Source organism: Chiloscyllium punctatum, chromosome 20 (assembly GCF_047496795.1).
Source record: "Chiloscyllium punctatum isolate Juve2018m chromosome 20, sChiPun1.3, whole genome shotgun sequence".
In the NCBI taxonomy this organism is placed as follows: domain Eukaryota; kingdom Metazoa; phylum Chordata; class Chondrichthyes; order Orectolobiformes; family Hemiscylliidae; genus Chiloscyllium; species Chiloscyllium punctatum.
Window position 1 is genome coordinate 91,977,656 of NC_092758.1, and position 16,271 is coordinate 91,993,926.

General features: G+C 39.0%; 1 protein-coding gene across 4 annotated transcripts in view; it reads left to right on the forward strand.

Annotated features, from left to right (window-relative positions):
- The window catches only part of nsd1a (nuclear receptor binding SET domain protein 1a), a 238,012-nt gene that overhangs the window by 204,363 nt on the left and 17,378 nt on the right, over positions 1 to 16,271 (forward strand). For all 4 annotated transcript variants that reach the window (XM_072591225.1, XM_072591226.1, XM_072591224.1 and 1 more), the window contains exons 20-23: positions 1,847 to 1,963; positions 4,296 to 4,437; positions 8,140 to 8,246; positions 11,593 to 11,797. In XM_072591225.1, coding sequence (XP_072447326.1) covers positions 1,847 to 1,963; positions 4,296 to 4,437; positions 8,140 to 8,246; positions 11,593 to 11,797 — 571 coding nt within the window. The remainder of the gene's footprint in view (positions 1 to 1,846; positions 1,964 to 4,295; positions 4,438 to 8,139; positions 8,247 to 11,592; positions 11,798 to 16,271) is intronic.

Consider the following 16,271-nt stretch of genomic DNA (forward strand, 5'->3'; position numbering starts at 1 on the left):
TGGCCATGCTAAATTGCCCGTAGTGTTAGGTAAGGGGTAAATGTAGGCGTATGGGTGGGTTGCGCTTCGGCGGGTCGGTGTGGACTTGTTGGGCCGAAGGGCCTGTTTCCACACTGTAATCTAAAAAAAATTGACATCAGTTCTCCATTTTAATGACACGCCACCTGGTTGTCTGCAAACAGCACCAACCAGAATGGCAAAGTTGCTACAGCAGAGAGAAGGCCATTGAACTGTCACACTTGTGCTGGTTTTTCAAAGGAACCATTCATTTCGTACCACTCCCCAGTCTTCGTCCCTTAGGCCTGCACATTCCTCTTTGTCAGATAATAATCAATTTTTTTCTTGAATGCTTCAGTTGAATCTGCCTCCATCACATTCTCGGGCAGTGCCTTCCAGATCCTAAGAAGTCACAGTGAGAAATCATCCTCTTTGCCAATTATGTTAAATTTGTGCTCTTGTTCTCTATTCTCCCATCAGTTGGGATGACTTTTCCCTATCTGCCCAGACTACTCATGATTTTGAATATTCTGTCAAATCTCTCCTTAATCTTCTCCAAGGAAAACCTTCTCCAATTTAACTATTTAACTAAGACCTTCTGCTCCCATTCTCATGTATCCTTTCTGGACACATTCTGATACTTTTTCATCCTTTCCAAAGTGTGGTGCTCAGAAATGGACACAATGCTCCACCAATCCTAAATAGTGAAGTCCCAGGTTTCAACCTTCCATGGAAAATCTGGAGACCTATTAACGACTTAAGATGGACCAGGGACGATGTGGCAGATTTCTCCACGTGAGGAGCAGTTCAATTTGTCACTCTGGCCACAAATGAAGCAATCATATGCTGAACTTCTGATAGATCCATTTCTGGTGGCGTTGTAACTATGGCTCAGCTAAAACTTCATCTGGTCCACTTATCTAAGGAAAAATATATTGGTTTTGGCAGCGGTCCAGAGGAGGGTAATTAGTTTGATTCTGGGTTTACAGGGATTTTCTTATGAAGCAAGGTTAAATAGATTTTGCTTGTTTAGAAGGGTGAGAGGTGACTTCATTGAACCATGCAAGACTCTTAGGGGATTTGATGCTGAAAGGGCATAATTCCTTTGTCAGGGATTGCCCATTTAAGAGGAGGTAAGGAGGATTTTTTTCTGACTGTAACTACTCTATGGATTTCTCTATCATAGCTGTCAAGACTGTCAAGATTTTTACTCCGTATAGAAGTCACATGGTTAGAGGGATAAGGCAGAAAAGTAGAGTTAAGGATTATTAGATCAGTCATGAATCATTGAATGGCAGAGCAGAATTGATGGGCCTTATGGCCTACTTCTGTTCGTATATCTGATGGTGTTAAGTTCTGGGGCTGCCAGGTTTGTTACAGGTTACTGGCTAATCTGAATGGCAACATCTCAGACAGGTAGGATTTCCAGATGCTGAGAAGCAGATATCCCACTTTTGCCTTGCTGGCTGGAATATTTTATGGCTTCTGAGTGGTTTTCATCCTTTGGAAACTGACCAACATTTTATTCTGGGAATTGTTAGACTGCGAAACTCGTGAAATGGTGTTCTATATTGTCTGATGAAGTATAGTTTTATAATTCTTAACTTATTTCTTCTCACTGATTATAAAATTGAAAGAATCAATTAAATATTAAATATAATCTACATTGATGCTACTTTGATAATTACAGAGAGTATAATAAGCTTAATACATTCAAAGTACTAATTTTGACTATTTTAACAGTGTGTCACGTAAAACCAAAAATGTAAAGCCCTGAAGAACAATGCTTTAGCATTTTGATATCTGCTGTGTCCATGTTCACACTGCTGAATCTGTACCTCTGTCATAGGGACAGTTTGTAAATGAGTACGTGGGTGAGGTGATAGATGAAGAGGAATGTTATGCTCGAATAAAATACGCACAGGAACATGACATCACCAACTTCTACATGCTTACTCTTGACAAGGTAATTTGAAAAAGCTAAAAAAGGTCTCTGGAACTAAAAATAGAATTATCGTTTACGTGAGTAAATCCAGCACCATCACTGATCTATAATCAGCTGGTCCTCAAAATGAAGACATATGATCATTGTCGATCAGCAATTAAGATGAGTGGTCTTCGGAATCAGTGTTTGAATGCAGCCTGCACTGCTTGAATTGAAAGCTCTTCTGGCTGATGAGGGTTGCTTTCAAGTGAAATTGGGAAGTCATACTGGAGTTCTGGCAAAAGCCCGTAATACAAAATTGCTTCTTACTCACAGCTAATTAATAATCTCAGAGACTGTAAGATGGCATATAATTGCTATGTCTGACCTGTATGTGCTTGGTACCATACTAAGAAGATCTTCTGTGTCTTAAATGAAAAGTGTTCTGTTTTCTCCAACGCAGATATCCCACATCTCACTGACACCAAAAACTTGCAAAGCAATTTAGAGCAATGGTGCATTACATCTTTAGAACTGGCATACACTTTTGTTCTGCCTATATTGAACATTAGGCACGTTCTAGAGAGGTAGCAAGTAAACATAACTTGGTGACTTGCCAGCTTTTATTTCTGTGTCTTTCAGTGCCTCATTTTACGTGTATTTGCCTGAATGCTTTCTGTTTTATCTGTAAGCATCTCAACCAATAAAGGTTATTAGTGTAAAATTTTCATTTATCAAATGATAAATCATGAAAAGATGGATAAACTTGTGAAGTATCACTTTCAACTTCAATATAAATTCATAATGCTCTATTTAATAAGCTTATTTGAGAGAAAATCTTTATTTGAATCTGAAATAAATTTGGGTACATCTAGCTCTGTGTTATTGTATTGTTGTAAATGTTCAGCTGTTACTAGGATTTTCTGATGCTGTGTAATTACAAAGTATAGCTATCCTCGGTTTAGTACAACTGATGTCTCCCTAAACAAAACCACAGTTTATATTAAAACATGCTAAACAAAATCACTTCCCAAAAGATGTTGGTTGCCTTGAATGTCCGTAGCCAAAGATTCTCTGACTGACTTTGTAATTATTAATAACTGAAGAATCACACTGCCATTTTCTCACTGCCTATGCACTTCAGAGCTGCAGTGTAACCAGTTCCCTAAACATACTAGTCATGTAGACTGCCCCATGGATGCATATCAGTGACTTGAGATGCCTCACAAATTCCAAAACATTGAGCTTAAGCTTATAAAATCGGTGTCACTTCCTGAATATGTGTCCATCTGGGACTCATGGTGTTTCCATGACTGCACACATCTGCAAGATGTACAGGGTGAGCTGGCCTGCTATCCTGTAACTTTCAAAATTATTTATTACAATTAGAATAGTGGAAAAACTTACCTGCATTCACCAGTCAGCTTTCTACCCCATATTGAAGTATAAGCCAAGTACAGGGGGCAGCTCCCAGTGCAGATTCCACTTTTACACTGTTTTCAGTCTCATGGGCCGATCCCTTCTATAGGTGATGCTGAATACTTGTCTCAGGATCCTTACCTTGACTGTTCCGCTTTAGGATTCACATCCTGCCTACATCCCTCCCTGATCTTCCTGCTTTCCACCTTTCTGGTGCTCCCAGAACCTCTCTCCTCACCCTCAGTTTTCTGCTTCACTGTCTGATCCACCTATTCACAGTTGCTCTCTCTATCTCTCTTTTTATCCTCTCCCAAAGTCTTGGAGTGAGCAATGGTTTGGGAAGAAATGAGCAACAGCGCTTTTGATTGGGAGGTGTGGAGTAGGTGGCAAGATATGACAAGCAGGTGCGTTAAGGAGTAAAACAGTGAGTTGGGGCATTAGGAAAGGAAGTGGCAAACAGGAAGGTCGAGAGAGATACAGTGAGCAGGAGAGTCAGAGAGGGAATCACTGTGATGAAGAGATAGTGAACTATAGTGTTGGGGTGAGAAGCAGAGAGGCAACAACTAAGAGGGTTAAGGAAGGAAGTGACGAAAAGGTAGTTCAGAAACCAGAAAGCGCATGCTGAAACAAAATAAATCGACAGTCTTCTTCAGGGAACACCTCTAATTTGCAAATGTTCCAAAACATTTGCAAATAGAATGCAGCGTAAGGCATATACCTGTACTCTTAATTCGTAGTCTCATTATGTAAAAATTTTAAACCACTATTCATTCTTGGACTTCTACAAAATCCTTCATGTCTCAATGTTTTATTTTCCTGAGATAAGTTCTTTGCTGTCGCATGTATTTTTATCTGCTGTGTTAAGCTTTTGCAAAATACTTCACACAATGACACTGAATTTCTAAACTTTATAAAGCATATGAAAGTTTTTAACTGTGAAATTTCGTATCAACAGGACCGGATTATTGATGCAGGCCCAAAAGGAAATTATTCACGCTTCATGAATCACAGCTGTAAGCCAAACTGTGAGACACAGAAATGGACAGTGAATGGAGATACTCGAGTTGGACTATTTGCTTTATGTGATATTGCTGTTGGTAAGGAATAGAGTCATAGAGATGTACAGCACGGAAACAGATCCTTCAGTCCAACTTGTCCTTGTCAACCAGATCTCCTAAACTAATCTAATCCTATTTGGCAGCACTTGGCCCATATCCTTCTAAGTCCTTTCTACTCATATTCCCATCAAGATGTCTTTTAAATGTTGTAATTGTACTAGCCTCCACCACTTCCTCTGGCATTTCGTTTCATACACCCACCACCTTCTGCATGGAAATGTTGTGCCTTAGATCCCTATTAGATTTTTCCCCTCTCACCCGAAATCAATGACCTCTAGTTCTTGACTCCTCCGACCCAGGGAAATAAATCTCTATGAGGTCATCCCTCAGCCTCTGACACTCCAGGGAAAACAGCCCCAGCCTATTCAGCCTCTCACTGTAGCTTAAACCCTCCAACTCTAGCAACATCCTTGGAAATCTTTGCTGAGCCCTTTTAGTTTCACTACATCCTTCCAGTAGGAGAGAAACCAGAAATACATGCAGTATTCCAAAAGTTGCCTAACCAATGTCCCATACAGCTGCAACATGACCTCCCAACTCCTATATTCAATGCTCTGACCAGTAAAGGCAAGTGTACCAAACGCCTGTCCTATCTTCCTGTGACTCCAGTTTCAAGAAACTATGAACCTGTACTCCAAGGTCACTTTTAGTTTGATGTTAGAACCTAAAATATATACCAATGTGGGATCATCATGTGGTTGCATTTGAGCAGATGTTAAATGATGTAAAATCTGAAACCAGTGTAATCATTTGTTGAAGCAGAATGGAAAGATTGATATATTGTTGATGTGGGTAGATTTCCAAAACTAAATGTATGAACAATGGAGAGGTTTAGAAAGTTGGGTGAGCAGACCTTTGGTTTACACCTTGCTCTAATTGTTACAGTGTGCCATTTGAATCATTTTCAAGGATTGGTACCATTTCTAGGTCCAATCCTGCTCTTTGATGTTGTAATTAGCAGACTGTCCCTGCATTTGTCATTCGTGTCTAATTAAACAGTGAGTTGAGCTGACAGGTGAGTCAGTCATAGAGATGTACAGCATGGAAACAGACCCTATGAGGGAGGTCAGCAGCTTTCCCTGTGGCTTCAATGAGACTGAATGTATTGTGCCTGGGGGTGCAAATGAGGAGTTCTGTATTGAGAGCATGATGAGGAGGGAGGTGTTAGAATGATTTTCTTAAGCCAAAGCATTCTGTGGCTGAAGGCTGCTTAAAAGACTACAAATGTGAGACCTCCACCTACTTTAATTGCAGCTTTTGCCATTTGTCCCAATTAATCACTGATCATATCTACAGCTAAAACCAATGGGTCCTCCTGCAGTGCATAGCTTCTTGTGAGCTAGTGAGCCGTGCACATTGGTGGGTTCCAGTCAACTTTGGTAAAATTGTAATGACGCACAAAAATTCAACTTTACTGCCAAATCAACTCCATTAACTGCCACATTCTGATGGGTTGCCATTCTTGCCTCAAGAATACCTCTGGGTATAGCGTGAGGAGGCAGTAGCATGTCAGAGAGCCAGCCTAATGCTTTACATACAAACAAGGCGCAGGAGTAAGCCATTCCGCCATTTGAGCCTTCCTCACCATTCAGTTAAAACTGAGCTGATCAAATATAACTTCAAATCCTACCCATGATAACTTTCCTCCCACTTGTTCAACAAAGATCCATCTACCTTTATCTTAAAAATATTCAAAGATTCTCCTTCGACCAAATTTCAGGAAGAAAGTTTCAAACGCTTGCGATCTCTGGGACAAAATATTCACCTAATCTCTGTTTTAATTAGTAAATCCTAATTTTAAACTGTGACCCTAGTTCTCAATACTCCCATAAGTGGAAACATTCATATCTACCCTGTTAAAACCCCTCAGGATCTTATATGTTTCAGTGAAGTTGCCTCTTACTCTTCGAAACTCCATCCTTGCCTGTCAACCTGTCCTTATAAAACAGCTCACTCATTCTAGGTATTAGTCTCAAAAACTTTCTCTGAATTGGTTCCAATAGATTTACATCCTTCTTTAATTAAGATAACTAAAACTTTGAACGGTTCTTAAAATATGATCTCACCAGTGGCATAATTTTCCGACTTCAGTATTCTGTTCCCCTCATGATAAATGATAACATTCTATTATTTCTTAAGTACTTGATGTACCCAAATATTAACATCTTGTGATATGTAGAAATATACCCAAATCATTCTTCTTCTCAAACTTTACAGTTGCACACCATTTAAATAATATGCTTCTTTTTCATTTTTCCTCCCAAAGTGGATAATCTTCCCACGGTCTATTCCATTTGCCAGATCTTTACCCACTCACTTGATTTATCTGTGCCCCCCGCTGCATCCATGTGTCTTATTCACAACTTACTCTTACCTATCTTTGTATCATCAGTAAGTTTGCTAAATGTACCTTCCGTACCTTCATTCAAGTAATTTAAATAAATTCCATTTCCACATTTCACAGTGGTAACCATATCCCTGACTCCTCCCCAACCTCCAAAGCTGTTCCACAGAGTTGATAAAATTCTAGTTAAAGGCGCCAAAAACGGTCTTTTGTATCTTGCAGTTTAATACACAACCAAGTAAACCAATTCACTGGGCAATTGTCCATCAAACATAAAAGTCAAATGAACTATGGATGCTGTAAATTAGAAGATTACTGGAAAAGCTCAGCAAGTCTGGCGGCATGTGTGGAGAGAAATCAGTTAACGTTTTGGGTTGAGAAGGGTCACTCAACCAGAAATGTTACGCAACTTTTATGTAATAAACTGGGGAGTTTAGAAAAATACCAATCACAATTTGATCTTCCTGAACGTATGTACCCCAGCATCATTAACTCTGTCACAGTTAAGAATCTGAATACAAAGTTAGCAACAAAATTAGATCAAAACAAATCAACCAACTTAACTGTAAGATCTAATGAACCGTGCATATATACATGGCTTTTGAACTGTATTTTTCCATTTATCTCTGTGTAGTTTACCAATATTGATCTAGGTAGCTTAGGAACAATCAGTTTATGTTGAATTTCCATAGAGAAATTTAAAATTTCATTCTAATAATAACATAAATGAGCATTGGCTTTAACATTGACTTTGAATCCTATATAGAAACAGAGCAATACGTTAATATAGTACATCATTTATTATGTAATATAAACCTAGGCATGAGGAAATTGGAACTAGGAGGATACGGTCTCCCTTTTATGAAGAAAATTGATTTTTTTTCTACGAGAGCCATGTGAAGAGACAGATAGAAAAGTGGAGTGGAGAACAAACCAAATCAGTCATGATGTATTTGAATGGTGGAGCAAGTTCAAAGGTTTAAGTGGCAGAGATGTGAAGTGTGCAAGTAAACTTACGTGAGGGTGTCTTGGGCTTCCAGCACAGAGCTTTAAGTTTCAAAAATGTATATTGGAAATTCGGGTACACCCGATTTCCTTCCCCATTGCTTCAACAGGATTCAATAATTGGGGGTGAACCATACTCCTGTGATATGTATTTATTTACATAAACTCATCAGAAAGCAGTAAACACAAGAATGTAACCGCATTTACTTTAATTGTCTGCCTGAAACTTCCTTTGTGACATTTAGGAATTCACAAAGTACGGTTTTGATGTGATTATTGACTACATCACAAGAAGGTGAAATGCAAGTCTAATCACATTGATACTTTTGCAGGGTCCGAACTAACATTTAATTACCACCTGGAATGCTTGGGCACTGGAAAAACGATCTGTAAATGTGGGGCCCCAAACTGCAGTGGCTATCTAGGTGTACCACCTAAGGTAGGAAATATCTTTCCTCATTCTAATATAGCCACAAAGATGCATCAGATTTTAAACTGCTTTAATATAGGCTTGATTGTTCATTTATTTATTTTTCATTTTGAGAATCTGTAGTTTACAACGCGATAGTCAGAAAATTGTTCTTAATTAACATAAACATTAATTTATTTGAGAATTTATTAGACTTTTATAAACTAAATGAAAGTATTATGCAAAATATTTCACAGGTACAAAGCACAATAAAGAGTATAAACACTTTCCTCTTCATTGTAATAAAGAAGGAATTTGCACTAGTTGATGAAGTGCTGTAGGTCACTGCATATAAGTCAACGTGATGTGTAAGCCAGCCTCAATTTCTGATGCCAAAAGTCATGTTTAGGCCTATATTCAACAGTTTCTGCCAGGTAGCCCTATACTTGTGTTAGGAATCTCCTCAATTTTTCATCTCAGAAATGGATGTTTTGCCCATCCTACAAGTTGTCACATGAGATTAAACAGGTGATACAGCCTGTTTTGTTGAGAAGATGCTCTGGAGGCATGTCCACACAGTGCAAAACATGCATGGCAAACAATGAATAGAAATGGAACCTGATGCAAGAAGAATGGAGTGCAAAGCTGGTTTCAAACCAAAGTTCCATAACATTAGTTAACTTGCCAAATATCTGCTGCAGCAGTCTGCTGTTGTTCGTGAAAACTGATGTAAATATGCAAGAAGGAAGAATCAGCCCTGAAGCTGCTTGTGCCGTAAGAACAGGGACTGGTTTGATTTTGAGAAGCATCTTTTTGAAATGCGTCCTGCAAAATTATGAATGGTTACATTGTCTTCAGAAATGAAGTATGTACTACATTAAACCCTGACTCACAATGTCAAAACCTAACAATTTCCACTGCCATGTCATCCAATAGCAGCAAAATCAAATTCGGCCTCATTAGCAATATGGATCAAAATCAACAGCTAAGGTAATTTTCAAATGTAAAACCATACCAAAAATTCAAGGAACATTTGTGGATGTCCATGACAATGGTTGGATAGATAAGGATGGAGAGAAATTGTGGATCAGTCGTGTATGGAATATATGTCCTGGTGGCCTACATAAAAATGCAGCCTATTAGGGTGGGTTGTATTTAGATTCTCGACAAGCCTTTTGAAGAACATATTTATATATAATGGACAGAGGGGAAAAAACCTTTGAAAGAGTGAAAATATACGTCTCACTTGATGTTTTGAGTGGTTTTGCCATAAAACCTTGGGATGCTATTAATACACAATCTACTGTCAGTTCAAAAAAATGCAGAATATCCAATTTAATGGACAAAGTGGAAAATAAATAATTGTGGAGGGATAGTTCTGAAACCAAATGTGTTAAGTGGGATCTTTGATGATGATGCCGTAACCATAGTGACTCAGAATGAATGCATTGAACTCTTAGATGCCAAAGACAATACATTTGACAGTTTTCATTCGTTATTATGTGTCAATTTAATTTGAATTACTGGGTTTTGTTTTTTATTGCATTTCAAAATGGCAGCTACCTACAACAATGGTTCAGACTTCATACTTGATGTGTGAGTCAACCTCTGTTTTTGGAAGGATTTCAAGGTTGGCATTTATACTGTCATCCATGGCATTTAGGTGTAGTCACTGCCCTTTTATAGGGAAAGGCTACATTTGTTATTATCAGTCAGGGTTGCACTCACCATTCATATAGTCACGCATATGTGATATAATTGCAAGTGATGCTGCATATACTTTCTTTCCTCCAACTATCTGTAACATTAGGCTACGGAAATATATTTTAACAAGTAGGGCTTGTAATATATTTTTTTCAAATGTTTCTTGTCAGTCCAAATCCTGGGATCGCAATTTGTTTGCTGACTAATTCCACTCACTAATCCCCTAATATCTTACTCCTGAACCCTTAACAACACGATATAGAGTGCCCCCCCCAAAACACATCTTTACAATTTTCATATTAAATATTTATGTGAGGTAGAACAAAAAGGAAAGGCTGTTTTTTTTTTATTTTTGTGTGGTATTGTCAGAGGAATGTACCGTTGAACTATTCCCACAATGTTCATGGTCACAACATAAAGAAAATAATTTTACTAGTTACTAAGATTACCAATTAAACATCTCTAAATCGGGTTCATCGAACAAGATCTGTCCATCAGATTTCTTAATAAACACAATTAGCAGTTACTGTCAAAACAAAACGTATTCACTAAAGATTCAATAATTGGTTAACATATACAGTAAGTAAAATAGAAGTGTAATTGTTTATCTCTCTAAATATTGCCCAAAACACACACACTGTCTTCAGGAAAAGAGAAAACCAACAGATTTCTCTGTGCGCATTAGCTTTATCAAACAAAAGCCCCATTGAAAATATATAATTTATGAAAACAAAAGAATAAAGTAAACAATGTTACTATTGCTCTTATGTGCCACGTTCAAGTCACCTGCATGGTTACTCAGGAAATACAATTTTGAGATATTCTTCAATCAGACTTTTAGTGAACCTTGAACTAAACAAAACAATTTTATTTTCAGAGAAGGGAGGGAGAGAGCAGCTTGACAGCTTGTCCCCTCCAACTCAGTTGGTTCTTAGCAGGCTTCCTTCCAACTGAACCAGACAGAATTCTCACTTCTCTAACCAGTCACTGTTCAAAACACCCCTATCAGTGATCTCTAGCAATGCAAGCAATTATCACTAATCATTCTGAAGTAAAGAGGCTAGTAAAGGATGCCTTTGACTACATTGCGTGGCTTGAACAGTGTTACCTGCAGCGTTTCTGACCCATCACCATCCTTAACCTACTGTCTGTGAAGTAGCCCTGGGAATGGAAAATGGCTTTAGAATAGTGGAGATATCCAATGCTTCCTCTAGATTTCATTAATTTGGAAATGGAAAGAGCATGCAGGAAGAGTACATGGCTTTTTACGCAATGACTGTCATCACTATCCTCTCCCTGTAAGCCAGCCTGCCTACCTGTGATTGTTAATAAAAGAGAATTAACAAAATCAAAACCTGACTAAAATGGTTATGTAAGAATCAAAATTTCTTCATGAGTAGTTTCTGTAATTGAATTGTTTGATATGAGGTAAACCAAATAACTGGCAAAGACACAGTAGCCTCAATAGCCACTGTCTGAGCTGTATGATTTTCTGACATTTGCTTGGTTAGTGAATATTTTATGTATGAATTCAAATTTTACAGACCAATAGCTTAATGAGATTCTGCAAAATTTTGTGTTCAAGATATACAGGCAATTTCTGGTCTGATTTATGAAATTCTTTTTGAAAATTACACAAATGGGTTTGCTTTTTCTTTCACTGTATCTACAGAACATACAAAGCTCAACAGATGAAAAGAAGACAAAGAAGCGACACATTATTCCCAGGAAGCGAAGGCAGCAATCTGAACTAGTAAGAGAACATGAGGAAGAATGTTTCCGCTGTGGAGATGGTGGGCAGCTAGTGATCTGCAAGAAGCCAGGGTGTCCTAAGGTGTACCATGCTGATTGTCTAACCCTGACCAAGCGTCCTGCTGGTGAGTGGCTGCAATAATTTCTACAATACATGCGAAAATAAATGGGAAAAGCTTTGATCCCATCAATTTTCATTCCATTCATATAAACATGAATAAATAATTTAGACCTAAATGTGTTCATCCATTAAATTTGTTTATATAACCTTACTCCATATGTCTCCTTTTGCCCCATATCAATTAATATCCATTAAAAACAGTCACTTGCAAATTTCAGATTAGCAGCTGACCAAGCAGCAACTATCATTTACAAAAGAAATTTCAAAACCTGTACCATCTTTTTGTGTGCAGAAGAGTTTACTAACTTCACCCCTTTAAGACTTTTACAAGTCTTCTCCTCCATAATTCCCTAACCAGTGGAAATAGATTCTAATTAGGTATCAGTTTTTCTTAGGTAGCTGGCTAATTAACTATGTCCAAAAGGGAGACAATTGTTATAAAGCTTCAAGAGCACCATTCCACATCAAACATTGGGCAAGTTGAGGAGAAAGGTCCCAAGTCTACTTGGCCAAAATGAGAATTGAATCCTCACAGTGGGCATATCTCTGAAACAAATAAAAGCCATCTCGCCAACTGAGCTGATCAACCCCATAGTTCCGCCTGATATCTTGAAATTAATGCCAAGATCTACCTTGTCCTAAATCTCTCAATAGCTTTGGTAGTAAATGTCTTTCGTCTCAGATTGAAACTGATCAATTGATCAAACATCAATTACCTTTTATGGAAGTGAATTTCAAACTTCTACTCTTTGCCCGTGAATAGGTTTTTCCTAAATGCACTGCTGAAAGATTTAGCTGTAATAATAGAAGCAGACCATACAACCTATTGAGGTGAAGTGAGGACTGCAGATGCTGGAGATCAGAGTCAGTAAGTGTGGCGCTGGAAAAGCACAGCCGTTCAGGCAGCATCCGAGGAGCAGGATAGTTGACTTTTCAAACATAAGCTTTTCATCAGGACCCATTGAGCCTGTTATGGCATTCTGTACTTACCCACCCACTCCTCATTTTCTTTAACTTCTGCCTCCTACCCTGCCGAGAGACAAAGAATCTGTCAATGTCAGTCTCAAATATATTCAACAATGGGAGCATCTACATCTCTTCAGGGTAAAAGAAATCAAAGTTTCACAACTCTTTTGAGTGAAGAAAATTGTAACATGGCTATTTGTGCACATATTTGCTGATGCGCTTACTATATTACATTGGTCAAGCTTCTTGAGTGCTGTTGGAACTGCATGCATCCAGGCAAATAAAGAGTATTTATTAGATTCTGGACTTGTGTCTTGTAAATAGATGGTAAACAGGAGTCAGCAGGATTCTTGGTGTCTGTCCTGCATTTGTAGCCACAGTATTTATGTGGCTAGTCCAGTTCAATTTCTAGTCAATAATATTCTCTTGGATGTTGATACTAGGAGATTCAGGGATGGTAATGCATCGAATGTCACATATTGATGGTTAATTTCTTTTTGGCCATAGCCATTGCCTGATACTCGTGTGGCACAAATATTATTTGCTACTTGTCAGCCTAAGCCTGGATATTGCCCAGTGGCTGCCTCAGTCTCTGATATGTTGCAGATGGTGCTGAACATTATGCAGTCATCAGCAAACATTCCCACTTCTGACCTTAGGATATAGGAAAGGTCATTAATGCAGTAGCTGAAGATGGTTGGGCCTCAGGCACTACACAGAGGAATTCCTGCAGAGATATCCTGGAGCTGCGAGAGTCATACAGATCAGAAACAGACCCTTTGGTCCCACCTGTCTGCTTGGCTCAACTCCTTCCACACATTTCTTATTCAGGTACTTATCTAAATGTCTTTCAAACATTATAACTGTACCCACATCCACTATCCTCTCGGGAAGTTCATTCTGCACAGAAACCACTCTGTAAAAAACAATTACTCTTTATGTCTTTTGAAATTTTTTCTCCTCTCATCTTAAAAAAAGAAAGCCTCCTACTCTTGAAATCCCTCACCCTAGGGAAAAAAGCACCTGCCATTCACCTTATCTATATCCCTCATAATTTTATAAACCTCTGACAAGGTCCCTCATGACAGGCTGGTACAAAAGGTGAGGTCGTATGTATCAGGGGTAAACTGACAAGATGGATACAGAACTAGCTTAGTTATAGGAGACAGGATAGCGGTGGAAGGATGCTTTTAAGAGTGGAGGGTTGTGACTAGCGTTATTCCACAGAGATCAGTGCTAGGGACCTTTGCTATTGGCGGTCTACATAAAGAACTTGGAGGAAAAGGTAGCTAGTCTAATAAGTAAGTTTGCAGATGATACAAAGTTTGGTGAAGTTGCAGATAGTGAGGAGGATTGTCAGACGATACAGTAGGATATAGATCAGTTGGAGGCATGGGCAGAAAGATAGCAAATGAAGTTTAATCTGGCCAAATGTGAGCTGATGCATTTTGGAAGGTTAAGTACAGATGAAAATTATACAGTGAATGGCAGAGCCCTTAGACATATTAATATGCAGAGGGATCTGGGTGTGCAGGTCCACAGGTCACTGAAGGTGGCAGAACAGATAGATAAGGTAGTAGACTAGGCCTATGGCACGCTTGTCTTCATTATAAATGGTATTGGGTATAAGAATAGACAAGATATGTTGCAGCTTTATAGAACTCTCATTAGGCCCAACTTGGAATATTGTGGACAGTTTTGGTGACCTCACTACCAGAAGGATGTGGATGCTTTGGAGAGGATACAGAAAAGATTTACTATGATGTTGCCTGATTTGGGGGATTTTAGCTATGAAGAAAGGTTGGTTAGACTGGGTTTGCTCTCTCTGTGAGGTTGAGGGACAGCTGATAGAAATTTATAAGATTGTGAATGGCATGGATTGAGTGGAAAGTATAAGGCTTTTTCTCAGGGTGGAGGGGTCACTTACTAGGGGACACACGTTCAAGGTGCGGGAGTGGAGGTGGTGTTTCAAAAGAGATGTGTGAGGCAGGTTTTACACACACACAGTGGTGAGTGCCTGGAATGCACTGCCAGAGGTGGTGGTAGAAGCAGACACAATAGCAGCATTCAAGAAACACCTGGACTATATGTGAATAGGAACGGAATCGAGAGATGCGGATCCTGTAAGTGAAGACAGTATGGAAGGGCAAAATGTGTTGGCACAGGCTTGGAGGGCTGAAGAGCCTGTTTCTAGGTAGTATTGTTCTTTGCTCTTCTTTGTTCACTATAAGGTCATCCCTCAACCACCTACCTTCCGATAAAAAAAAAGGGTCCCAGCCTATCCAGCCTCTCTCCGTAACCCTCCATTCCCAGCAATATCCTGGTAAATCTCTTCTGAACCCTCTCCACCTTAATAATATTTTTCCTATAACACGGTGACCAAAACTGGACAAAGTACCCCAGAAGGGGCCTCACCAAAGTCCTGTACAACCTCTATGTCCCAACACCTATGCTCAGAAGTCTAAGCAATGAAGGTAAGCATGCTAAATGCTGCCTTAACCACCCTATCTCTATGTGATGTAAACTTCAAAGAATTATGAACCTGACCCATGGGTGTCTCTGCTTCACAAAAGCCACAGCCATCTTCCTTTGTACTTTGTATGATCTCACAAGCAGCAAGGATTCCTCCTCATTCCCAATCACCATTTTTGCCAATCATGTCACATTCAGTTAAATATGACCTTGATATCAAGGGCAATTACTCTTGCCTCCCCTTTTTTGTCCATGTTTGGACCAATGCTGAAATGAGGTCAAGAGCTGACTGACCTTAGTGAAATCCAAAATGAGCATCAGTGAACAGGTTATTACAAAGGAAGTACTGTTTAATGATTCCTTCTTTCAGTTTATTAATGATCAAGAGTGGACTGATGGGCCATGAAATAACTTCGTATCCCGTCATCAAGTCACCCTTTATTTACATGTGGAAAGTCCTTGACACTGATCCAGCTCCCTCAAAGCCAGCTCTGAGTGTCAGGATGTCTGATACATCTGTTTTTATTTCTTTTGTACGTCAGCTTGTACAAGGGGGCATAACAACAAATTGAGAGCAATAGATGTAAGGCAGATGTCAGAGGCAGGTTCTTTACTCTCAGAGTGGTAAGGGGTGGAATGTCCTGTCTGCCAATTAAGTTAATTCAGCCACATTAGATTTAAAAATCCTTGGATAAGCAACATGGACAATGATAGGATAATGTAGGGGGGTGAGCTTAGATTAGTTCACAGGTCGGCGCAACATCGAGGGCCAAAGGACCTTTTTATGCTGTATTGTTGTTCTATGTTCAAAACAGGGAAAATATTGACAGGCTAAAAACAAAAAGACCAGTATGAAATTTTAAAAATTGAAGAATTAAGTAATTAAGGTTAGAGATGCCAGACTAGGTGGACCCTGAAATAACGTTACAGAGGCCAGTATCCAAACACCAAGTCACCCTTTATTTACATGTGGAAAGTCCTTGACACTGATCCAGCTCTCTCAGAGCCAGCTCTGAGTGTCAGGATGTCAGATACATCTG